Below are 25955 nucleotides of genomic sequence, written 5' to 3'. Positions count from 1 at the left end.
AAGCAAAAGTTCTAAGGATATATAAAAAGCAACAAAGCCTCTTAACAAACCTTAGAAACTAAGCAACCATTGTTACTTACAAACTAAAATAAGAGCGCAAGCTATATTTAAGTAGGATTTTCATCAACCTCTTCCATGGTAAAACCCTTGTGACTTTTCGCCACGCCACTAAACATTTCTTGACGATTTGCCTTTGTAGAGGGAAAGATTGACCCCATTGTAGAACCAAACTTCATGAGATTACCTGCTGAAATCTTACTAGGACTAGTAAGAGATTTCGAAGAGCATCTCTTCTTTTTGCGTACCTTAATGTTGGCTGCTTGAAAAGGCTCCGACACTACTGGTTTGGTAATGCTGGTGTCAGTGATTTTTGAAGAAACCTCCTGGTCTTCTCCTATCCCTTGGAAACGATTATGTGTTTCAAATCCGGGGGGAATTGACGGATCCGAAGAATAAGAATTTGCCCCTTGTACCATTTGATGCAATTCCTGAGACTCATCCCCAGGACTAGGAGAAACTCGTGATGGAACCCCTTCACAAAGTTAGTCTTTGAAAGCATCAACATGTAACTGAATTCCATGTACAACCATCTCCATAAATTCTTCTTTTGAACCAGGAATAGTCGTCTTCTTAGGGCTTAAAACCCCTTTTTCCATATCAAATAGAGTACCAAATTTGTATTCCAAATATCTTTGAGACTTGTTCAATTTGACGGGATCACATTGTTTACCCAATAAGCAAGAATCAGATGGAGTTAGAACACTACTGACCTGATAAGCCACTTTTTCTGATATGAGTGTTTGATTATCAACCTGATGGGATGTTGAATTTGATTCCATCATTGTATTACCCAATGGATAATTCATTGCTGGAACGGACCTCTTGATTATCTCCTTGGAATGCGCCGATTTATCTTCAATTGGAAGAGCATCAGAGGCCAATGGATGAGAATAATCATCCGAGCAAGGAGAGATAACACTAGGGATTTCCCCCTCTTCTAATTCCGCTGGTGAGGATGGTTCCAAAATCTCCGAGTCTTTAAAATCCCGAGTCAAATCGGCAACCGTAGACTCAATTGCTTGTGTCTGGGCGTCAGAATCATTCGCATCCAACGATCCTGATACCTTACCATCTACATGAGGCTCATCAATAAAAACTGAACGAGAAGACGTTCCAGAAGTAGAGGGACTGGCTAATAAAATGGGCCTTTTGGATAAGGAAATAGATCCCTTAGAGCGTCCACAGTGGTGCGAGCATAACTAAAGACCAAAGACTAGAAAAAAAGATCAAATTTGGGTTTAGTCCGTCCTGTGCCGTAGCGGGTGACGAGTAAATTTGGTCGCGCGTTGATATAAAGTCCGCTTCATCGTCCAGCGTAGATAAAGATTACGCCTGGCATGGGGCGTTGATAAAGATAACGCCTGGTATGGGGCGTTGATAAAGATAACGTCTGTATGGGGCGTGAACTATAGCAACGCCTGGTGTGTGGGACGGAGATTATACGTTCGCCGGGGTTCAAAAAAAAATAAAAAAAAATGGGGCGTTGATAAAGACAACGCCCCAAGCAAAGTTTTCAAAACTTTGTGAAAGTGGGATCACGACTATATCAACGCCTGGGTGTCCGGCGTTAACTTTACGTACGCCCCATCCAGGCGGACATTATACCAACGCCCCATTCAGGCGGACATTATACCAACGCCCCATCCAGGCGGACATTATACCAACGCCCTGCATCAGGCGTTAACTTTACGAACGCGCGGCTACAGGCGGACATTATACCAACACCCGTCGGGTAGGCGGACATTATATAAACGCCCGACTATATTTGGATTTGGTCTTAATCGCCGACCAAATTTGGTCCGAGTTTTACTCTTTGATCAAATTTTGATCGATGGTCCGTCCCACTACGCCAGCCCACTCGACGCCAAATTTGGGTTTAGTCGTCCACTGCAGTTGCTCTTAGGAACAAAACCATGTTGGGTTTCCCATTAAAGTTAACTTTTGGTTTGGGGTTAGTCGGGGCAGTAATAAAATTCAGATTTTTTCAGTTGCGAATAGTACAACATAGACTGACTTTCCTGCACGCTATTAAATGGAGTTAGTTGAGAATTAATGGGAAGGTACGTACAAGTCAAAATCGAGTTGACTGCTGGTAGCCCTTGATTTATCCTCGAGATGCACAATGCTTCATCACCAGCTTCACCGAGATTTATTGATGATGTTTCCGGCTCAAAAACCAGGTTCCGATGAATCCCAGAAGAATGCTCTACCTGTTTCTCAGCAACTGAAATCTTAGCAATGACCCATTCATTTTTAACAGTCAACCCCAGAGACCAGTCACTTGCTGAAATCGGACCTTTCACCTTTAATCTAATTTCCGAAATCACCTCCCCTGATCTAGTCTCGTGGCTAACGGCTAAGAGTCCACCGCAAGCAGCACCAATATTGTTGAATAACATGAAATCCCAAGAGTTTTTTGGTATACCAGATATGGTAATCCACGCATTTGAGATATTTAGAGCAGAAGATGAGTTTGTTTCAGAAGACCAAGGAGTAAATTTGATCTCTACTCCGTCCACTAATAAAGAACCGGTAGTAACCAGCTCATTTTTTCTTCCAAAGAAAAGGCAAACATCATTCCTTCATTAAAAGATAATGGCCAGATCTTAAATCTTCTTTAATGTTTAAATGTTGTTGCATCCATCCCCCTATTTCAGGCCAATCCATATTTAATGCTTTAACCTCTAGCTTTAAAGCCAGATTCCAATTGCCCAAGTAGTTGGTTTCAGGATCATTAGCTGTTTCCCCTACCACCACGGGATATTTCTTCCAACAATTAAAAGATTTAAGACCATCAAGTACAGAATTTTCTCTCTGAAGAGTGTTGGAATTATTTGCAGCAGCTTTGTCGTTGAAGTTGCAACATATCTCAAGAGTTTTACATAACTCATGCCATCCCTGTTTGTTCCTCCCCGTAGGAAAGAAACAATGGTGAAGATATCCTTTGGAGTCAGGAATAGAGAGCTTTAGAAATTCCCCTCCTTGTTTTTGTCTCTTGATAGAGTAAACCATTCCGATTTCAGTGAGAATGTCCATTCTTTTTTGTGAAAATCCTCCTGAAGTACTTCATGGAGTTTTAAGATCAGCCAATGTCCTCCTTCTTTGGTAAAGGAATTGACCCAACGTTTTCTTTTGTAGGATTCCTTGATTGTAATGATTCTATCATTCCCCCAAATCTCGTAAGATTTTGTTTGAATGGAGCATTTTAGTGAGTTTTCTCCCTCCACAAGAATCGTGCCACGACCTCCACCCTTACTTTTCCGATTACGTTTTCCGGTAGATCTTAACCAGGGCTCTTGAGACATTTCTTTCTCTCTTAACCCATTGTTTTCTTCCTTCTTTTGGATACGACTTTACGGTGACATCCGCTACTTATGCCCAAAATTGGGGTGTCTACACATTCCTCCCCGGATTATCATCGAAATTCCCGTAAGAAAATTGGTCAATCAAATCTTTGGCATCACTTTCGACAATGAAGTTAGTAATTTTCTACTCCACTACTTTCTTTAAAGCTTCCTAAATTTCTCTCGTTTCTGCTTCTTATGAAGAGTAGGCTTCAGAAGTGAACGCATCACAAAAAAAAGATTTCCCAACAACATCACGAATTATATAGCCTTCACCATCAGCCATAGAGACAGGATCAAAACCACCATAAATATTCCCTTTTAGTCATCCTTGAGGAGGAGGCATCCAAGAAGCACCACCAATAACAATGGGATTGGGGATAGGAGGTATAATATGACCTTTAACTGTGATCATGAATTTAGCTCCGGTAATAACTGCACCGGGGTTCTTTTTTTTCTTACAAAAAAATAAATCGTTTCTACTGTCCCAGATAGACCACATGACAATAACAATTTATTTTTTTAGACTCCTCAGATAGGGAGGTAACAACATTAACAAGTCAATGATCAAACCAGTCAAGCAAAATAGAGTTAGCGAACTTCAGATTAGGAAAACTAAGAGAGGTAACATACCAAACAGAACAAGCAAAAGGACAAACGACTAAAATATGCATAGAAGTCTCACTACAAGCAAGGCATCTTGAGCAAATGATGATGTCAATATGCAATCTAGTTTGGGAAAAGCATTTCTAGCAGATTTCCAAGTAAAAAACTTGATACGATGGGTACTTTAGCTTCCAAATGCACTTTTAAAGAATGTTGTTTGGGGAAGATTTTAGACCCCTGAGACCCAAGTAGGTGGATTTAGAGTTAAATTTGTCATTATTTGAAAAGCTCTCAAACTCTCGTATCATGAGTGCATAGCTCGCTTAAAGGAAATGGATGTTCAATCCAGGAACATACCAAAATCTAATGCCAGGATTAATAAGTTAAGAAACTTTTAAATTAGGAGCAGGGGAATGACAAAGTTTATGAGTGCGTAAACACGGTATATTCACATTTCAATTACACTTCTTTAGCTCTTTATTTTGTCCAAATTTAATATTTTTGTTTAGTTTGGAAGTTTGTAAGAAACGAAGATCGATTGGACTAAAACATACAACTTCTCTCGTAAATGAAGAAAATTTCGAAACAATCATATTCCAGTTATCTAGGGACACGAGCCAATATAATACGTACTCCCTCCGTACCTATTATATAGACGGAGGGACTGAAATCTCGAATATTAAGGAATTGCTTTGGTTTTATAATTTGGCAAAATCTTTCCTGATTTATCCTTTATGTCATTCCCAAAACGTATAATAACTACTCCTAAATTAGAGCGATATTTAAGGTAATCTACTCCATTAATTGAAAACAAGTACAACTTCTCCTCATTCACGAGTAAATATTGGTCATTCACGAGTAAATGTTGGGCTAATAATCTTTAACGCGATATATTTGAATTCTCTTTATAAAGAAAATAAAACTATCTTTATGAAAGAGGGAGTTTCATAGACTGATAACTAGAACCATTAATGGCAATGTTATAATACCCAAGCAAATAAATAGGGATAGTAGAAGTAAAAAAACCTCTTAAAATTTGGACTCGGTCTATATATTGGTACAGGAAAAAAATGAAAATTCCCTCTATATGTCAGGTACGGAGGGAGTAGATTATAGACTTACTACTAATGGACTCCACTGCGCCCAAAATGATGGGGTGGTAACACGAGGTTTCACAATCCCTGTGGACCTATTTGTTTGGATCAGGACTTGGTGTTCGTAACAAAGAGATAAGAATTAAAATGTCCACATCCTATGCAGCCAAATATCAAGTAAAGAAAGTATCTTCCATATTCCATGCATGGAAATAATGTGAAAGGGAGGTATCTTGAGATATGAATTTAACGAAATAAATGGAGAAAATGGCGACAATCCATAATACTCTCGTTGCATACGTGATTTTCATGTGCTCGTATGATATTTATAGTCGATATTGGTGGGAAGAATACAAGTGATTTGGCAACAAGGGATTATGTCGACTAGCTAAGCAGGGAAGGAAATCAGTTGAGAATGAGAATAAAGGGAGTAGAGAAATGATTTCGAGTGAAGAAAACACAATAAAGACAAATCAACTTACCTTAAACAATGCATTTACACGTGCTCATAATATATTTCCAAGAGAGGTGGCCTACCACCTACGTATTTTTTTTTATAGTGAAAGAAATTTATTAATTGGTAGCGTTTTTGTCTCATGTTAGGAGACTACAAATTGAAGGATCAAAGTTTCCATGACTCTCACAAGATTGACCAGTTTCTCTGGATGATCTGACAATAGCATTTGCACTTGATTATCATCTCGACTAACGAAATCAAAAGAACAAGAAATAAAACTAGAGATTAAGTGTTTGATCTCTTTAATGAAGTTCTTATTTTCCCATTGAACGAGTAAGAAATGACTGTTGATGGATTGTATGAAAATCTTCGCATCTGCTTCAATCTGGATCTTTGGAAGTTGAAGTCTCTTAGCCCATCATAACGCTTCACGAACAACCATGCACTCCCCAGCCTCTGCTCCTAATGCTCCACTGCCATATGCCCCTTTGATTCCAAGACAGTTACCTGTGTTATCACGCCTGACAATACCAGTTCCAAATTCATTAGTATCATGATTAAATGATGCATCCACATTGAACTTAATAAAACCTTCTATAGGTGGTTTCCATCTAGAAACTTTAGTGTTGTTCATTGCTTATAGAATTATGGTCTACATGCAGATGTGATGTAAGGTGATACTGTATTTTATGCACCGAGTTAACAGGGTTGAGAGATACTCCCTGAAATACTAAGTCGCATCTGCCTTTCCAAATAACCCATGCATCAATCATAAGAGTGAAAAGCCTTCTTTCTTCTTCATCATTCTGTGTATTGGAGAACCAACTTATCATCTATTCAGAAACTGAATTATTGTTGTTCCTGACTGTGTCAATATTGATATTGACACCACTCCAAATTGCTCTGGCATGTTTACACTCAAATAGCAAATGTTCCATTGTTTCTTCAGCCCTTCCACATATTTCGCAGTTAGTGTCTTGAGAATCATCATACATAGCTCTTTTGTATTTAGTGCAGTGTATTTCTCTTATGCATTTCCATGCAAAGAGTTTAACGCGATGAGAAGCTTTACAACCCCATAATGCTTTCGAAACCCTCTTACTAACTGTAACCCCGTTGACTTGTTCCTCTCTGTCATAAAAGTAAGCTTTTTGCAAGTACTTTTCACTGAAAAATTACCATCTTTGGCTGGTATCCAGATTATGATGTCATCTTTACTGTTGTTTATGTATAGAGCTTGAATCTTCAGAGAAGTATCATGATCAAATAAGTTATCCAGTAAGGTAACATTTCATTGAGAATTATCAGGAAGAAACAGTTCTGCTACATTTTCATAAATGAAAAAATTCATTCTTAGGAAGTGGAGAATGAGCCATACTAGGGATCCATCTGTCTTTCCATATTTTAGTCTTCAAGCCATTGTTTATCTCAATGAAATAGTTTTGTAGCAACACAAAAGTCCTTTAGTAATACCATTCGAGACATAAGAGCAATTTTTATCACTAATGTTTTGATGTAAAATATCTCCAGTTTTGAAGTACTTACTAGATAGGACTTGTGACATTAGTTTGTCAGGTTCAGTGCACAATCTCCATGCAAGCTTAGTGAGCATTGCTAAGTTGAGTTTCTCCAAATCCCTGAAGGCAAGTCCACCCATCTCTATAGGCCTGCATAAGTTCAACCAAGTTGTAGGGTTATTCCATCTGTTACTGTTATACCCCCAAAAGAATTACCTTTTTATGCTTGTTAATTGTTGTAGAAGATTTGATGGCAATTTGAAAGTACCCATCTGGTAAATTGGTACTGAATTAAGCACATGTTTAATCATGGTGCCTCTTCCTACTTGAGAAATAGAGACTGCAGACCATGTAGATAATCTGTTCTCAAAAGAATCCTTTATGTTTTTGAAAAACTCTTGTTTGGAATGTCCAAGAATTAATGGAGAACCTAAATACCTCTCTTTAGAGTTCATAGTTTTGACTCCAAGGATTCGTTTAAGTATCTCAGCTACTTCAGGCTTTGTATTCTTACTGAAATGAACTGCACTTTTATCGAAGTTTATAACTTGTCCAGATTGGCTGCTGAAATCATGAAGTAACTCTAGTAAATTGTTGACTGAAGAAAGATTTGCTTGAGTAAAGATCAAGCAATCATCTGCAAAAAGCAAGTGATTAATGGTTGGTGATAAAGCATCCACTTTAATTCCTTTAATTGATTTATCCACTTGAGCAGCTGAGAGTTGTCTTGAGAGAAAATCCATAGCAATAATGAATAAATAAGGTGATTCACCTTGTTTGATACCTCTTGAAGGTGGGAATTATTCACAAAGTGATCCATTAAGCATGACTGAGAGAGTAGTAGTGCTTATACATTGATGAATTAAATCACAGAAATCATCATTGAAGCCAAAGTAAGAAAGAACCTTCAATAAGAATGGCCATTCTAACCTGTCAAAAGCCTTTGACATATCAAGCTTTAAAGCCAACCAACCAGTTTCTCTTCTTTTCTTCTTCATGGAATGAATGATTTCTTGTGCTATCACAGTGCTATCACTAATAAGTCTTCCTGAAATATAAGCTGCCTGGAAAAGAGAGATGATCTTCTCCGTAACAGGCTTCATCCTATTAACAATGACCTTAGAAATAATCTTGTATGAAGTATTACACAAACCAATTGCCCTGTAATCTGCTGCACAAACACATTTCTTCTTTCTTGGAATTAAGGAAATGTATGTCTTGTTGGCTTACCGCCTACGTATGAAAAAAGGGAAGTTGCACAGAAAACTTCCACTATAAAAGAGACGGAATTGGTCCCCGGGGAAGGGAGGTGGGTGCTAGATACAGAAAAAAATTGAGAGGCATATAATCTTGATACGCATACCAATTTAGGTATATCCAAATTTAAATGAACCTAATACCTTTATTAAGGGATGATTAAAATTGGTGATTTTACTTTAATATCCTTGAACTAATTAAACTTTAAAACTAAATCATATTTAATAAGTCAACCTTAAAATTAAAAACTAAAAAAAACATCTCCTGTTCTCTTCCCTATTATCTTCTTCCATCAACCTATATGCAAAATCTTCAACTTTGATTTTCCATAAAAATGATTGACTCTAAACGGTCAAGTAGCAATACAGATTCACCAGGTGATATCAAAAGATCCAAATCAGAGGGAAAAGGTAAGGGAAAAGTTGGAACTAGTGAAATCCTAGAATTCAAATATCCAATCCCTGAGCATGTTGAAAAGATCCCACTACCAGCGAAAGAAGACTGTAAGTGATGTCTAAACTCAAACCCATTATTGTGTTATGTGTTTTGATTGTTATATTAGGTTAGAAAATTGAAAAATATGATTTCTGGTCTAAAGTCGGCAGGGTTTTTAAAAAAATTAGATGCCGGACTTAGGATGTTTGCGGTAGTCGTCTAGGTCGTAACATGAAGAACAAGCCGACTTTTCATAGGGAATGATTTTCTTTAGTCGGCATCTTCTTAAAATTGTAACGTCACGATTTTATGTTACAGTTTCCTGAGTTCAATTTTGTTATTACTTTGCATCGTATATGAATAGAACTCTGCCGGCTATGTATTGGTCGGCATTGTATATGAATATAACCATATCGACTACGTATTAGTCGGTATTTTTCTAGATTACCATGCCGACTAGTAGGTGACCAAAATTTTCATTTCCCTCCCGGTTTAACGGTATCAGGAAGTGGTGAGAATTGATTATTGTTTTCTAAGAAACAAGGAGAAGAATTATTATTTGTTCGCCATTTCCCCGTACACCTAAAACGGAAGGGAGATGAAAATTGTTATCCAAATTCATAAATGTACCGACCAATATCATATGTTGAACACTCTTTTATTAACACATAGCTTGTTTTTGTGTATTGTTTAGGTTCCAAGAGGATAACATAGAGGATATCCCTTGTCCTACTAATGCAGCAGAGGTATTAGCATGGATTGACAAGGTTTATCCTTCTTTAGAAGATCTTGTGATGAAACTGGAGAGAATGACCCTATGAGGATAACATACTTCTGATGGCTAAGAATAATCCTGAATAATTTCTAAGGGATATGAACAGTCCTAGCAATCCCCTCAACTATATTGAATGCACATCATTAGAGAAAGAAGAAGAGGAGCTTGATCCAATAAATTTTTTCAAGGCATCTGATTTTTGTGGAGTGAACCCCTATTACAATAAGGCTGGTGACTACATAGGTATAATAAAGCGGAAAGCAAAAGCAGATGCTGGTGAAAAAACTAGTGATGTGAAGGAAGATAACAACAATGAAAAGGATCCATGAAACTCTGTTTGATATGTTTGTGTTATATTGTTTCTAATATTATGTTTTCAACTCTTATATATTTGTGGTTTTAGACTTATCAGTAACTCTTAAACTTATGTCTTTAGAAACTTAGTCTTTTTCTGCAGGTTTAAACAATATTAGAGTAGTAGTAGTAAATCAGCATGATTTGAAATGCTGGACTTTGTTTTGCAGCCGAAGTTTTGATTTGACTTGCTTGGAAAATGGTTGGTAATGAAATAGGCTAGTAATTGGAATATTGACTGCTGATTTTTGTTTGCTTTTTGTTGATCTTGATGTAATTAAGGTTGCTTTGTCTAAAATCTTTTGGTTTTTCTTAACATGAGTATCCTGATGTTTATCTATGAATGATTGGACAAAAGACGTGCTAAAAATTGTAATGCTTGTAAATTTGTTAACGGACAAGACAAACAAATGCTTTTGAATTTGGGTAAATTTCACGTCCGCAAAAAACAGATTCAAAACTAAAAACACGTTGACGTCATGCTTATTTATCAGAACTCAGGAGATAAGATATTATTTTAAGAATCTAACTTCTACTTCTTGTTCTTTTTCTTCGTCAGCAATGGTGTGGTTGAACAAATAATACTAATGCTAATAACGTGTGTCCGCGTGTAGTGTACCTAGAAAAGGGAATAAGAGAAATTGGGGACGAAGCTGGAATAAAGCCGTTGCCTGAGTTCACCATAGTCCATGGCCTGCATTTTTGCTACGACAGTGTACTGTTGTATTACAGATGTATATTGCAAGTACGCACTATGAAACACACATACTATGAAGTGAAATACTACTACAGTATTCTATTTGGGTTAGTAATAATATGCTGTTTTCTCCCCTCAAAATCAGATAAGAACGAGAGGACGGATTTAGGTAAACTTATGTGGTGGGCCTGAAATGCAAAGGTTCAGTAAAAAATGATTCTATAAAAATACACATATATGTTCACCGATATCATTCCCATTAGAGATAACTTCATCATGATGATCAGCAGGTAGCTTGGGGATGGTTTGAGACTTAAATCTGAAATAACTCTTCTTAGGGTTTTTTTTTTTTAATTTGGGAAAGCTGGTAGTACTAATTAGGGGTTTGGATAGATAATTACTAAAAGTAAGTAGTAGGCTAGAGCGGGGAATTGAAACAGCAGTAAAGAACAGCGTCAACGTGAAGGAGAAGTTGTTTGCAAGACAAGAGACAGAAGACTAAAAGCTTAATTAAATGGAGAAGGCTAATACAGCCTAGAGCCAAGAGTACCAGTAGTGGTAGCAGTTAATGGCTATTAAAACCTACTTCTCTGGTAGAAAATTTTGAATTTGAACACAAATTGGCGGGAATCCTGCAGAGGGTGTTGAATGATACACAAATTACCTAAATAGACACCAAGAATCCTTAAAAATTAAAACCATGTCTGGGATTCTTGTGGCTCTTCTGTTAAATCTAGCATTGCAGGGAATGTTACTGCACTGCACCTCAAAAAAGCAATGCTGTATGATTATCACTTTCAACGAGTCATGTTTCAGCTAACAAATGATTTTGTTTCACTCTCATTCCAACAGCAACCATTGCAGCAGGTTCTAGTCTCAAGCCAAACATGACATGGCAACAATTCCCAGAAGTTCGATACTCGGAATGGATCCAGTTCCAATCCGTGTACAAGGATAGCTCGATCACCTTTACAGCAATAACCTAATTTCTAGATACTAATTATATTATTGGTTGCCCATCCATTTGTGAAACAGAAAAGGATTGTTTTTCTGTGATTGGAGAAAGTTAGGCCTAGTTTGAACCAAAATGGTGCATTGCACTGGTCAAAAGAGAGAAATAAGCGACACTAATTGAAGAAAAAGAAAACATCTACAGCATACAAAGTTGTCTAGTTTCCCATCAGTGGATTTGACTATCAGCACAGCCGCTACACTAATTACTGTATCACGATTCTATCTGTCTTCTAATCAGTGAGAATAGATGTGACTTACACTTCAGTGAGGGATACTCAAGTATTATATGAAACCAGAACTAAAACAATAGAGTTAAAGAAATGAACATTCAACAAAGAACAAACACAGCAGTTAAGAACCTTGCAGACAAACCATCAAACTGTAAGCAATAAAAAGGATTACGCCATAACTTTTGTATCATCCTAAGTTAAGATTAAGATAAGAAGAAACAAATACAGTCGCATTGCACTGTTTATCGGTTTAAGCAGCAAGTGTTAACGAAAGACAAAAGTGTGCTGCAGGTCAAAACTTAGAGAACATGCTTGAAGTAAGCAGCATATTGTCACTTCTACCCTTACCGCTAGCAATGACAACAAAACAATATTACTGACAGAATAGACCATTAACAAGGCAGTAAAAGGAATATATGCGGGACGTAATCTCTCTTTTGATTATGCTTAGACAAAAGACTGATGAAAAATGCAGGAATAGGAAGCAGAAGGAGAAATTAAGCATACGCACACCAACAGGCAAGAAACCCAACTGTGGTAAGAGGAAAACTACATAGCAGCTCACACTGTGCTAGATTTTAACTGCCTACCCATCTAACAATTCTTCTGTCACTACAAATGAAAAAAATATCTGCATCGATGCAACGACTAGCTAAGAACGATACTTTTTATGTGAAGGCATTAAACAGAATTTACTGTAACACAGCAAAGTGATCAGAACCTGAAAGATAACTTACCACCAATGCAACACATAGGATGAATCAAGATGAAATTACGAAGCTACTAAGCTAGAGACTAAATAAAACTACCAAGCCAACACACCACAAGAAATGTTTGTTCAAATATGAACATGTCAGTCATTGATAGGAAGTGCTGTACACACTACCAGCAAACACGGCGCAACTCAATTGAGAAATATCCTTTTTGAAACAGGTATTTGCTGGGGGGAAATCAGCCATAGAACCTCTGTATAAATCATGCACCAGTCAAAATTCAAGTCGAACTTATGTAAGAAACTTAGATGTTCCATGATTACCTGAGGAGCCAAATATATATACTTAAGTAGTGCAACAATGTTATATGCTTATATATCTGCAAAGAGTATCAGAGAGATTTTCCTCGTCACACATAAACAGCTCGCATTGCGAAAGACACAAAGTACACAATTAACTAAAGCAAGATACAGGAAAAGTGAAATATGAGGATGAGCTTCAGACATGAGAACACGATCACATGGTCAAACAGAAGCATCCCTGTAAAAACTGCACCCAACTAATGCACTCCTAAGAGTGTCATAACACTGATAATTAGTGAGAAACCAACAAAATAAGTGAATGAACAGCAATATGGTGCTATTTTCCACTGAAAGTTGAGAAGGTAGTGCACATAGAGCTTAAAGCAGTTCAAGGAATGAGTGGACACCATTAAAATGAAACTTGGCATATAATAATCAGTAGAAGCACATCAACTGTACATTTCCTATTGCGCAAGATGGGATGGTCTACTTGATGGATGAGTAAAAATTGCAACCACATCCGAAAGAAACATGTATAACCATACCCAAAAGGGAAAAGAAACACAGAAACATGAACCATGTACATGATCAAGCTGGCTATTCTGAATTCACTGCCAACTACCTTATAGCTTTCGCAAGTGCCCAGATACAGGAGCAGTTCAATTTGAATAGTTTTGCCTATCAAAAGTAACCCATGTGAACCCAATATGTTGAATCCAACAATGTAAAGGAACACTCATGTGACTGCACAGCAAAACAGCTTCAACATCATCTTAAGAGAATTCACTGATTAAAATCGAAATTCAGTGAAACATACTCCACCCCCATCTAGAAGTTAACTGTTGTTCACGTTACCAAGTGCACCAACATCTTCTGGCTGCTCATCGCTTACCATCTTGGACTGTATAGTCTCTGGATCTTCTTCCCCTAAATCTTTGAAGGATATTAAGGTATTCTTGTGTGGGCATATGTCACTATTCAACTCTTCAAACTTTACAACCCTTTTCGATGTGGACGAAATCGGGTTGTAAAGGTATATATCCCCATCAATTTGTGTTAAAACTTTGCCACCCTTTGTTATGGCTAGTAATGTATTTTGTTGTACAGTAAAGATATACTTCCATGACCAATCTTGTTGACATTTTCTGGCCTTCTTTTCTAGGCGCCATATATCGTAAAACTCATTTCCTTCACATTCGTCGAAGAACCAGGCAGCAAAATACAAACACCCTTCCAGTACTAGCAGTCTGTTGAAACTCCAGTCATTATTCTCTGGCAACTCAGGTGGTGAGAGATGTGTGTGAAAGCATTCTTTGTCCAAATCGAAACTGAAAACTTTCTCTACACATCCACCTATCCAGTAAAGGGCTCCATTGGCAAATACAGCTGATTCTTTCCAAGTGTAGGGTCTCAAATCAGCACTGAACTTTCCAATGTTTCTCCAACCAGTGTCTCTACCCAGAGTGTATATGTGAATGACAAGAAATTCATTCTGCAGAACATGTATCCCCAAAACCTTGTATTCATCTGTAGAAGAAACATAACCAAAACCAGAAATCCAATCCAAGTGTTGATCTGCATCAATATATGGTTTCCTAATTTCAGGAAGGAGATTCCTCTCTCTAATGACAGGATTACAGATATAAAGAGAAGGATTTTTACATAAGCAGATGAGACCATTGCAAGAACCAACAACTATTCCATTATTGAAAGGAGGTCTCAAGTCAAGTTTTCTCTGAGTAGAAGTAGATTCATTATCATCATATTCTCCATAATTGAAAGCGTAACCAGAGTAGGCAAGAAAACCAAACTTACCAGAATCAGACTTGATCAGATTATGTAAATGAAATCTAGAGAATGATCCAGAATGAATAATCGAATTCCACGATTTGCACACCAATTTACAGTCGAGAAGAGACTCCGTTGGAACTCGAATCAATATTTGCAGCTTCACGTCATAGAGAAGTTTGCTGAAGTAATCTTCACCAATTTGAAGATTTCCAAATGATTCCTCCAAAGATTCAACATGCTGAATCCCATCGTCAGAAATTGAGTTTTGTTGGTCAAATTTATCGTTCTCTTTTACTTGACTCGGAATTTGAAGTAGGTTTTGATTTTCTTGTGGTTGTACGAGAGGGAATTTGTTAATGTTGTTGTTTTTGAGATTACAAGTTGGAGTTGCTCTCACCATTTCTGAGATGAAAAGAGGTTGAGATGAAGATACTGACGGTGGAAATCCAGATTCGTGGAGGTTGGATTGAATTGGATCAGAAAGATTTCAGAAAAGGAAAGGAAAGGAGGTGAGGCGGTGAGATTTCTGTCCCAGAATTTACGTCTTTTACAAATTCAACACGTGTCTTAGTTGAAGCATCACACAAAGTATGCGCCTGGAACTGTTATCAATGCGGAACGATAGAAATCAATGCAATGGGATAAATGGATAACTATGGACATAACTTCGATCCCATTTCCATGGACAATGGTACGTTGATCGCAGAAATTTTCGGGGTAAAATTCCGCGAGAGAGCCCCGGAGTCCCACCAGGAAGTTTTAGGGGGCCCGGCTAAAACTCTTCCTCGCGGTATTTTGTCCCAGAAATTTTTCCAATAATCTTATCATTGCTGCAATTCCATCTCCAAATCAAACACATTCATGCTCATAGTCTAATCAACACTTGCATTAACTTTATGTGAGTTAAAAAGGACTTTGGATTTCTTCCTATTGGAACAAAGATTTCCTATTTTTAGCTTGAGGAAAGATTCCTTCACATTTTTATTATAACACTATCTCACACGTTGAAGGTTATTTTTGTGAATAAAAATCAAATCGTAACGGATTTGAAGCTAATATCTTGAAGATATGTTCCTCTTACCAAGTTGTACGTGCCTATTAAAAATGAGCTCATTCCGAAATATAAAACCATACAATCTACCGGTCTTAATTTCGACGGTCAGAAATACGCAAATTTTCAACGGTTCATTTTCAAAGTAGTAGATGATGGTGTTATACGTTTCAAAAACGCTCATTTTTCGGTAGGAGAGTAGAGCTATGTAATAGTAACATATTCCCAAATTATTAGCTTCAAATCCGTTATGGTTTGATTTTACTTCTTAAAAATGACATCCAACGTGTGAGATAGTGTGATAATAAAAGTGTGAGGGGATTCCTCCTCTTTTAGTTTTCACAACTTTAAATTTCCTAGTCTTTGGCGATCTTCCCGATCCAATATACAACGACTAATTTCAAATATGAAATTATTCGTCAATTTGCAAACCTTCTTAATCAAAAAATGCTATCTATGAAGGTATGCATTGATATTGTATTATCAAATTTATCGAAAGATCATCAGAATGGCCTGGTACTCATGATTTTAACTCCTAGCTACTTTCAAATCATAAATTATTATCACATAAACTCTGGAGATCTTTTAATCAGAATTTCTATGTGTATGAATTTACATTAGAAACTTTTGTTATAAAAAATTGAGTCTCACTCAGACTCAAAATTTATTATCGAGTCATTTCCATGGATCACAAGAGATGATTTGTTGTCTTTGGAAATGTGTGTAACTAGAAAATTGCCCCATTAATATCTCTTCGACATAGTAGAATTATGGGTTCAACTCCATGGAATATCAGTGAATTACCTTATCAAAAAGTCATACAATGATTAATTTCGTATGCTGGAAGTCATTGGGTAATAACAATTCAAGAATCCTGGAATTGGGCCAAATTTGCTAGAGTTCGCCTCCTGATTGACATTAAACATCCACTTAAATATTCTATCACATTTCCCATGTCTAATGGCCAGGAAATCACGACTGGAATCATATGCGAAAGACTTCATAGATTCTGCTATTTTTGTGATCTTCTTGGTCATTTGTTGAAGATGTGTCCTAAAGTTCATCAACTTAAAGACAAAGTTCATCAAGACTTTCCACCGGAACTACAACAACAAGCTTAAGATATCATCCTTCCAAAATATCATCCTTTCCATTAATGTTTTTGTGAAGAACCACGTCAATGACATGGAAGAGTTCAAAGATTCAGATTATCAGGAAGAAGAAATAGTAGATTTTGTGAATGATCGAAGAACAAACTCAACTGAGTTCACATGGATGATAAGTCATCAAGACAAATCAATTATGACTAGGATTTTTCCCTGCACTTCATCTGCTGACTCCCTCAACTGTCAAGAAGATAACTTATACAGGCAGTTAATTACCTTCATCTGGATACTATCCGGATAATATTAAACTGACGATTATGAATTCGATCAACAATCATTCTCATGCAACCAATCAGGAAACATATTTATTTTCTCTCATAACTTCCCAAAACATGGAATTTGGTTCTTCACTAACCGTTAAAACTCCAACTTTGCAACATATGAACACTGATTTACCTAAGGGTGTCAGAGCATAGTTCGGTTGAACTCACCAAGCTTGGTATGTCAAGTTTGGTTGTCATATTTTAGTATCAAAACTCATCTAGAGCCGCTTGATTAAATATTAGAGTCAACTTTGTTTATATTAGACTAGAAAGTCCAGGAATGTTGAGACATACAAGTATTACTCTAAAGACCTGAAGAATGAGAAGAAGTAACGACTGAAAAGACGAGGGTACCCAAATACACACTAGTCCAGAAAAGGCTATTAATCACGTTTTTAAGTGACAGATTAATATCGTGATTAGGATTTCACGAATAAATTTCGTCATATAACTTAAAAATAATTGGGACCACCATTTAACACAAATAAACTGTTATTCTCAAACGTGATAAATTACTAGGTGCGTGATTTAATGATGAACCGTTAAATCACGGAATAAATCCGACAGATATTTTAAGTTTTAATACGCCCACCACTAAAATTATATTGTGAGACCCAGAAATGACTAGCCACGTATTATGCCATGTTTTTATGAGTCTGAAAATTGTTAGCCACTGGATTACTTGCCATAATTTTTTTCACCTAGTTCGGGAACGGTCCGATCCGACAAAGCCCAAAACTTCTGGCCTAAGTGGGAAATGGGCTATCGAGACGCACTATTTCTTATATCGACCCAAACTCTCTCTTTACTCTTTATTTATCTATTTCGTTTAACTCTCCTGAGCTAGAACCCTAGCTTTTGTTGCGGATCGGCCATGGATTCAACTATGGAATCATGGTTTTCCTTTATTTTGACAAATTTTTCTTCTCCTATTCAAAGGATTTTTCTTTATTCCTCTTTCCGAGATTAAGGTAAAGTCGCTTTGTATTTCCCTTTGAATCTCATCATAGTTTTTCAGATTATAACTGGTTTGATGTTTGAAAACAAAGGTTTAGGAGAAGAATCTCAGTTTTTGTATGTTTTCCTTAGGTTACGCGAAATCCATTTGGATTGATTTGTTGGATTCATTCTCAACTTCAGGTATGATTTCATGCTTGTCTTTGTTTTTTCGTTTTACAATATAAAAATTGTTGTAGAAGAAGCTGAATCTGTTGTCTTTTTTGGTGGAAAAGATATATAATCTTGTTACCGCGATTACATATGAACAAATAGTATCAATTTACAAAAAATATCATAGTTTTTGTCTGTAATGATTTTTTTTTACATCTAAACTCAGGGTTTTTATTGATTGTGGTTGGTTTAGTAAATCGAGCTAAAACTATGCGTCATGTTATGTTTATAGAGATAATATCCACTGATGTTCTTTATATCAATTGCATTTTGTGTAGTTGGATTTGGAGAAAAGCAAGGATGGATTGCTTGTATGCAAAACGTGAGTGTTCTTTTTTTTTTTCTACATATTTGAATGTTACCATGGGATCCTTTTAGTATCTGATTGGTTTGATGTGCTTGTTTGTTGTATATTGACTCTTTTGGTTGTTTTTTTTTTTTCGTTTTGGTAACAAGGTACTCCTTGCATTACAGATTGCTTCATGGCAGAGAAGGAGAAGTTAGGTCAGAAGTAATGAGTAGCTTTGAGAATAGATGTTTATTTGAGAAGTTTAATTGTTTTTAAATGAGTTAGAATGTTTTATTTATAACTGGAGATAGTTCTTAAATTTAACAGTGTGTGAAATGTCATTTATCGTTTAATAGGATTGGAAAGGATCCTTGGTTTGAGAGACTCCCATGTACCCACAAAGGAACTTATGCCGATGATTTTATGGTTGATAGAGTTACTTAATCTGGTATGAACCAATAACAGATTCTATCGATTCATGTTTCTTTTCTGCTTCTAGTACTTACACAAACACAAGTGGCTTTCTGAATAGAGTAATTCATCTGAATCCTGTTCAAAAGCATATGATCTGGCGTTCATTTTTGAAACTATAATCTTTGAACCTAGTTCAGTTGTGCTAAAGATAGAGACAAGAGAATTTAAATCTATCACCGTCTCCTAGGTTAAATCGCTTCTTTGGAATCACATTTCTCCTGATTTCTATGAAATGTATATAGATTTATCGGGTTCTTATGCATCAATTATGGCTAGCCTAGAAGAACTTCTTGTGTTGTTTTCAGTAATGTTGTTTATGTTAATATATGGGGTAACAGATATCAAAGAAGACATTAATAGTGGATATACTGATCTGTACTATTTTCATGAGATAGAGATTTGAAGTGGAGAATTCGCAAGGTATACCGGCACATTTTAATTTGCCTTGAAACTTTGCTTCTCTTTTTGTATCTTCGTTTTTATTTTTAAAAATTGATTGCCGAACAAATGCCATTATTCTTATTTTCATTCTGATGCATAATTTGCTTGATTGGGAGCAGGTTTCTGCCTTTCCAATCATGTACATCACTAGCCATAAGTTTGAAGTAATCGATTGAGGGACTACCTAAAGCAACCCTTGGTGGAGGTAAGGATAAGAGGCTGTCATAATCTTTATTTTTGATCTCTTTACTTCAAACTCATTCTTGTTAATTTAGATCATCCAAATACAAAAAGAAAAAGTTATTTAATCTTTTTGGGCTCCCTGATCCCCTACCCAAAGACTCAAAGAGTTTCCTCTTTTCTGTGACTCAGCTTGTGTTTTGTTTCCAGTGAATTTGGGCTTCACTAATATTTTCAAGTGTGCAAGCAATATCTCTTTCTTTCTTGAGCTAAGTTTTCTTATTAATTTACTTACATTGGTTATTCTCTCAATTTGAAACAGCTCCACGATATGGAGATGATCACATACAAGATAGAACAACTTCTACTGGGGTTTCTGAAACTCAATTTTTTGCGAGCGCAAATGTTGATAGTGCATAGCCACCAAATGATGACAATTATGACTGCATGATTGAAGAAATCATTGGCAAGTGAGATGTTATGCGATAGAGATGATGAAGCACGTGGAAAAGCTCATGTTTCAAAGGGTGAGATGATTCAGCAACCAAAAGATTATGTAACTCCTGTAGGAGAGCTTGCAATTAGAGTGGCAAGGTTATAACAGATTGAATTCAGTTTTAGCAAGAATTCATGTTGCGATTTGTTTTCAGAGATTCGATGTTCTTGAATGATATTTTGGGTAATTGATATAAATTTAGTTTCACACTGTTTCCTTTAAGATTCTATTTTGTTTTCAGATTCAGTTAAACCAAAATTAGTTTCAGATACACCAAATATGAATTGGAATGAGATTCACAAAACCTGTATACCAAAATTTGAAGAGTGACGTATCATTCGATTTAATTAGTAATTTTATTTTTATGAAATGTCATTCCTTATGATGGATATCAACCGTTATTATATTTAACACCCAATAACCGTGATACTGAGGGCCTCCCTTATGACAAACATCGTTTGTCATTATATCTAACGTACGAAAACCGTGGTACTAAAAAACAAATTTTGTTCGTGATTGAAAGTCACATATTTTATTTGTCATACTTAATGACGTTTTCTATTTTTCATTTATAAAGAGTCACACCAAATAAATAACGGTTCGAATAACATTTAAAAACCGTGACAAATCATGTTATATAACAGACTTCATTCGTCATATATAGCCCCCTCTGGACTAGTGACACCACAATCTTTTGTTTCAACCTATAAGTACTCTATAGAATGTGATCGTATATAGACAGAGTCGATACAATACGATAATTCGGTTCACACTTCGTGTGATTGTCTATGGATACGAGATCTAGACAATACAACAACAAGATAACTTGTGTGATTGGCTATGAATACAAGATCTAGACAATACTACAACAAAGTGTGTTACTTGATAATAGGTTCGGTAATAACCAAACTCTATAGTATCACTATCAAGTAATGCGGAGTTAACGTATATGTGTATTTTACATTACTACAATAAACAACTATAATGCGGAAATCAAAGTAAAAGACACATCAAGATTTTGTTAATGAGGAAACCGCAAATGCAGAAAAACCACGGGACCTAGTCCAGTTTTGAATACTCTCACAATTAAGACGTTATACAAAATCTAATACCAACTTCGTATAGTTGAGACCAAGTAGACTACCCCTAGCTACTTAATTCCCTCAGTATCCCTACGCCTTCGACTTCTAGAGTCACGCACGTGAATAACAAGTCCTTTGGATCGTATTTCAAATAACAAGGGAGAATCTGTTTGGTAACCACTCAAATCAATCTTGCTAAAGATTTAGATGAGTCGTTGACAAAGGCTCTTCCGTTTAATCTAATAAACTCCTTTGTATGGTTAGATAAACCTAACTTTAACTACCAAAATAGTCAAGTATAGATTCACACTCAATCAAAATAGATCTTAAAGAGATATATTGAGAATGCCGATCTCACGCAACTAATCAATCGATAAATCTGATTCTAGTTGGATTGCATCCAATCAAGGTTTGTGCACATAGTTCACAAGATACGAAAACCAATCAGAAATATTCTTAGTCTTCAAATCTTCTTTAATATTCAATAACCTGCACAACACCACTTGAATCTCATGTGATCAATCACGCATAGAACGGAGTCTGTTAACAATTGATTATCACAAGATGTCTTTAGATCTAATAACAGTTCTAAATATCCCGTCGATACTTCGATCTAGTTTGAGTGAATCTTATATCAGCAGAGAAGATTCTCAAGCATAAATAAACTAGGTGAAACCAAAGTTTCAACAAACGTTAGTCAATCAAATCAATCGAAAACTAATAACACTGCAGTTATCTAGTTTCCCACCAACGGTACTCTTAGAGCTTCTTGATCCCACATAAGTATTTGAACGAGCGGTCGTAAGAGATTTCACCTAATTAGGATACTTTCTTCTCCGAATAGACGGATCGACCATAAACAACAAGAATGAAGTTTGCCTGGCTCTTAGGTTGGTTTGCTAGAAATGCAAATTTAGATATTTATAGTGAAAAAGTGGGGGTACAACAACCTCACCCAATATTTCGCTTAGAAATCTATATCGACTAACTCCAATATAATTTTAAGAGAATCAACTAGACAGTCAGACTCAATCTTAATGAAAAGTATATCAAAGAGTTATATCTCAATTTCTCGATTCAATCCTTACTCAAACAAATAGAAATCTGCGAGCCTGATTGAATACAAGAGAAATTAACTTGAACGGTACCAAAGACCAATGTTCAAGGATTAATCAATTTCAATCAACAACCAAAGGTTGGATTTACCAATTGATCGATTCAACACACAAGCTATGATATTTCAATTACATTAAGCCACTATATGCACTAGAAGAAATATAATGCGGAAAAGAAATAACACAGACACTAGAAGTTTTGTTAACGAGGAAACCGCAAATGCAGAAAAACCCCGGGACCTAGTCCAGATTGAACACACTCTGTACTAAGCCGCTATATGCACTAGCCTACTACAAACTAACTTCGGTTTGGACTGTAGTTGAACCCCAATCAATCTCACACTGATCCAAGGTAAAATTGCGCTCCTTATGTCTCTGATCCCAGCAGGATACTACACACTTGATTCCCTTAGCTGATCTTACCCACAACTAAGAGTCGCTACGACCCAAAGTTGAAGACTTTAATAAACAAATCTGTATCACACAGAAAAGTCTACAGGAATAGATAAATCTGTCTCCCACAGAAATACCTATGAGTTTTGTTTCGTCTTTTGATAAATCAAGGTAAACATGAACCAATTGATATACCGGATTTATATTCCTAAAGAACAGCCTAGAAATATCAATCACCTCACAACAATCTTAATCGACTAGCGAAACAAGATATCTTGGAATCACAAACGATGAGACGTAGATGTTTGTGATTACTTTTCTATCTTGCCTATCGAAGAAATTAATCTCAAGCCAATCTTACGATTGTACTCAATCACGATAGAAACATGAACAGTCAAAGAGAGATTACCTTTAATCTTCCAAGATTTTTCAAGAGAATTCTTAACATAAGTGAAAGCAAATTTACGCCACAAAGCCTCATGCAACAAGCTTTTCATATCCCTCCATATGGTTAGCGATATCAGAATCCTTCTCCATCAATCACTGAAGGAGGACGATAGCACAAACCAACTGAGGATCTCGGAAGAACCTTTTTATAACGACTAGCTACCTACTCCAATTTGGAGTAGGAGTATCCGTAGAAACAGAACCTGATTGACGGTTAGAAGGGGGAAGAGGAGGGAAATATTCAGAACCAGAATCAATTCCTGGATCTAATTAAAATCGCCCGGCCAAAGTCAAGGAGAGAAAAAGATTAACAGTGGACGATTTGCTACTCTCCTTGCTTAGAGAAATAACAAGATTTGCAAGATGCTTGTTATATAACTCAACCTTTCATCAGACTACTCAAATTTAAACTCGGTCTTTCATTAGACTACTCAAATTTAATAAAGAGCTTGAAGACAGAAGACACTTTTCTCAACTCAAATTTCATACATAATAAGCTTGAACGACGTTTTGACAAGCATAAATCCTTATGTGCACAACTGATGGTAATTTAAACTCAAATATAACATATACATTCAATTTTGTTATTTATACCTCTCGTAATTGTAATAATCAAATTTTAAACTGTTATTCTTAAATTCAACTATCGTATTCTCATCCTAGATTTCATAGTCTGTTATTAGGAGACCGGCCACCTGAAGCTCTGAGTAGATTGAGTCATTATAGTTATCTTTGGTCTAAGGCCTGGTTGAGTAACCCATTCCGTTAATTTTCTCAAACGTCTTAAAATTTTAGTTACACCAGAGCTAAAACGACAAATAAGAAGAGGTAAAACCAAGTGAAAGTAGCAAAAGTCTTCTCCATCAACCAATTTATACTTGTTCTTTCATTCTTTTTGGTTTTTCGGAAACAAAAACTAAGAGTATTACTTGTTGAGAACTCCTAATCTATAACCTCATGGGTAGGCATGAAACTGATGAAGTACATTTTATGACTAACAATAAACAAGTATTGTGAAGAGACTGACTCAAATCTTAAGCTATCTTAATGACTTACGAATAAAGTGAAACCTATACATGAATCCCATGTTAAATACATAGCACCAAAAAACATGACCTCTTTTCTTTACAAAATATGACATACCCACAAAGCTAAATCCTGACTCTACAATCCCCTTACCACCAAATGAAGCGTTTTAGACATGATATATAGATAATACAGCCGATTCAACTGACGGTCAAAATATGACATACCCACAAAGTTCAATCTTGATCCTACAATCCCCTTACCACCAAATGAAGCGTTTTAGACATGATATATAGATAATACAGCCGATTCAAATGACAGTCAAAAACATGTTCGTAATTAAAAATGTAGTAGACGTACACATGGATACTTACCGAGTATAAGACGACTTAAGATATGAAGTTTTTCCTTTAAGAACCCATGGAGAAAAATCTGGACGATTTCTAACCAGGCTGAATAGATTTGATTGAATGACACCCAAGAAACACATAATAGCAGTACTAGAGTACTGACAAGGGTAAATTTTACTTATCTTGGCTTGAACAAGAAACCCCGAAGATTCGAACTTGTCTACACTATATTGTAGTTTATCAGAAAAAAAACATTAATGATTCGAACTGCTTGAGATCAAAATTTACTATCGAAAAATCCGTTTGATACTTCCCTAATTCCTAGTCCAACACTCCAGCATGTGTAATCTTTGCTTAAAGTGTGATGAAAGCCTAAAACATAGGCATGCATGAAATTGAAAAAAAATCCCCACTCTATTTTTTCCCCACCAAACGACACGGGTGTTTATGCCTTTCGCATTTCAAGGTGTTGAAAGTTCGAACTCAAACATGTCGAAATTTGTTGGAACTAGACTCGGTTGATTTTGAGAGCTTTCTAGTACTATTTGTTTGTCCTTTACCAAATTTTAAGAGATTTCTAGTACTATTCATTTGTCCTTTACCAAATTATTGGCTAAATTGTGGACAATACACTGGAAGCCACTTTCGTTCTTAGATTTTAGATTGCATTGATAAGATTTATGACCACTCTTCATAAGTAAAGCAGACATTTGGTATATTAATAGATTTAAAGTCATCTGGAAGATATTATGAGTAATCATATATGCGACGGAGCATGTTTAGGTCACAGTATTCAATATTGATCTCTATCCTATATTCTGAAGTTTACATATTTTGGACAAAGCCTAAATCTTTTGGTACATTCGCAGACGAGGCATGTTCCGGTCCACACTACTAGGACCGACCTCCATCATACATTGCGATATACTAGATATGAAAGAAAGCATATCTTTTGGAGCAATGCTATATTTAGAGTATCGAGGTAGATATTATGAGTAATCATTGATGGAAAGATGCATGTTTAGTTTCAAACTGCTCCATATTGACATTTGACATACATTCCAATCTTCCAAATATTGAGCAAAATATATCTTTTGGCATTCCCATATTAGAGTCTCGAGGTTGATATTATGAGTAATCAGTGATGGATCGATGCATGTTTAGTTTATTTTCCTAGATTTCCAGATTTAGAGTCCCGGGATAGGTATTGTGAGTAGTCATAGACGCGGCGAAGCATGCTTCGGTTCACACTGAAAGGTATTGACCACAGTTCTGATCTACCAAATATGAGCCAAAACAAATCTTTTGGTACATTCCAGATTCAGGATCTCAAGATAGATATTATGAGTAATCATCACATATCTGG

General features: G+C 36.2%; 1 protein-coding gene and 1 long non-coding RNA gene across 3 annotated transcripts; one reads left to right on the top strand and one right to left on the bottom strand.

Moving 5' to 3' along the window:
* Positions 1 to 13690: 13690 nt before the first annotated feature.
* On the bottom strand, positions 13691 to 15046 carry LOC113295705 (F-box/kelch-repeat protein At3g23880-like). Its single transcript, XM_026544032.1, has one exon. It carries the CDS (start codon positions 15044 to 15046, stop codon positions 13691 to 13693), a length of 1356 nt encoding a protein of 451 aa, XP_026399817.1.
* A 2912-nt stretch (positions 15047 to 17958) lies between these two features.
* On the top strand, positions 17959 to 20383 carry LOC113293228. Of its 2 annotated transcripts, XR_003332147.1 has the most exons (8): positions 17959 to 18097; positions 18216 to 18266; positions 18575 to 18618; positions 18753 to 18800; positions 18942 to 19033; positions 19398 to 19479; positions 19620 to 19705; positions 20003 to 20383. It is a non-coding gene; the product is annotated as an uncharacterized LOC113293228 (long non-coding RNA). The 2 variants fall into 2 exon arrangements; XR_003332148.1 differs by having other exon boundaries at positions 18771 to 19033.
* Positions 20384 to 25955: the final 5572 nt, after the last annotated feature.

Source organism: Papaver somniferum, chromosome 7 (genome assembly GCF_003573695.1).
Source record: "Papaver somniferum cultivar HN1 chromosome 7, ASM357369v1, whole genome shotgun sequence".
In the NCBI taxonomy this organism is placed as follows: Eukaryota; Viridiplantae; Streptophyta; class Magnoliopsida; order Ranunculales; family Papaveraceae; genus Papaver; species Papaver somniferum.
This window is presented reverse-complemented; position numbering and strand designations above follow the sequence as displayed.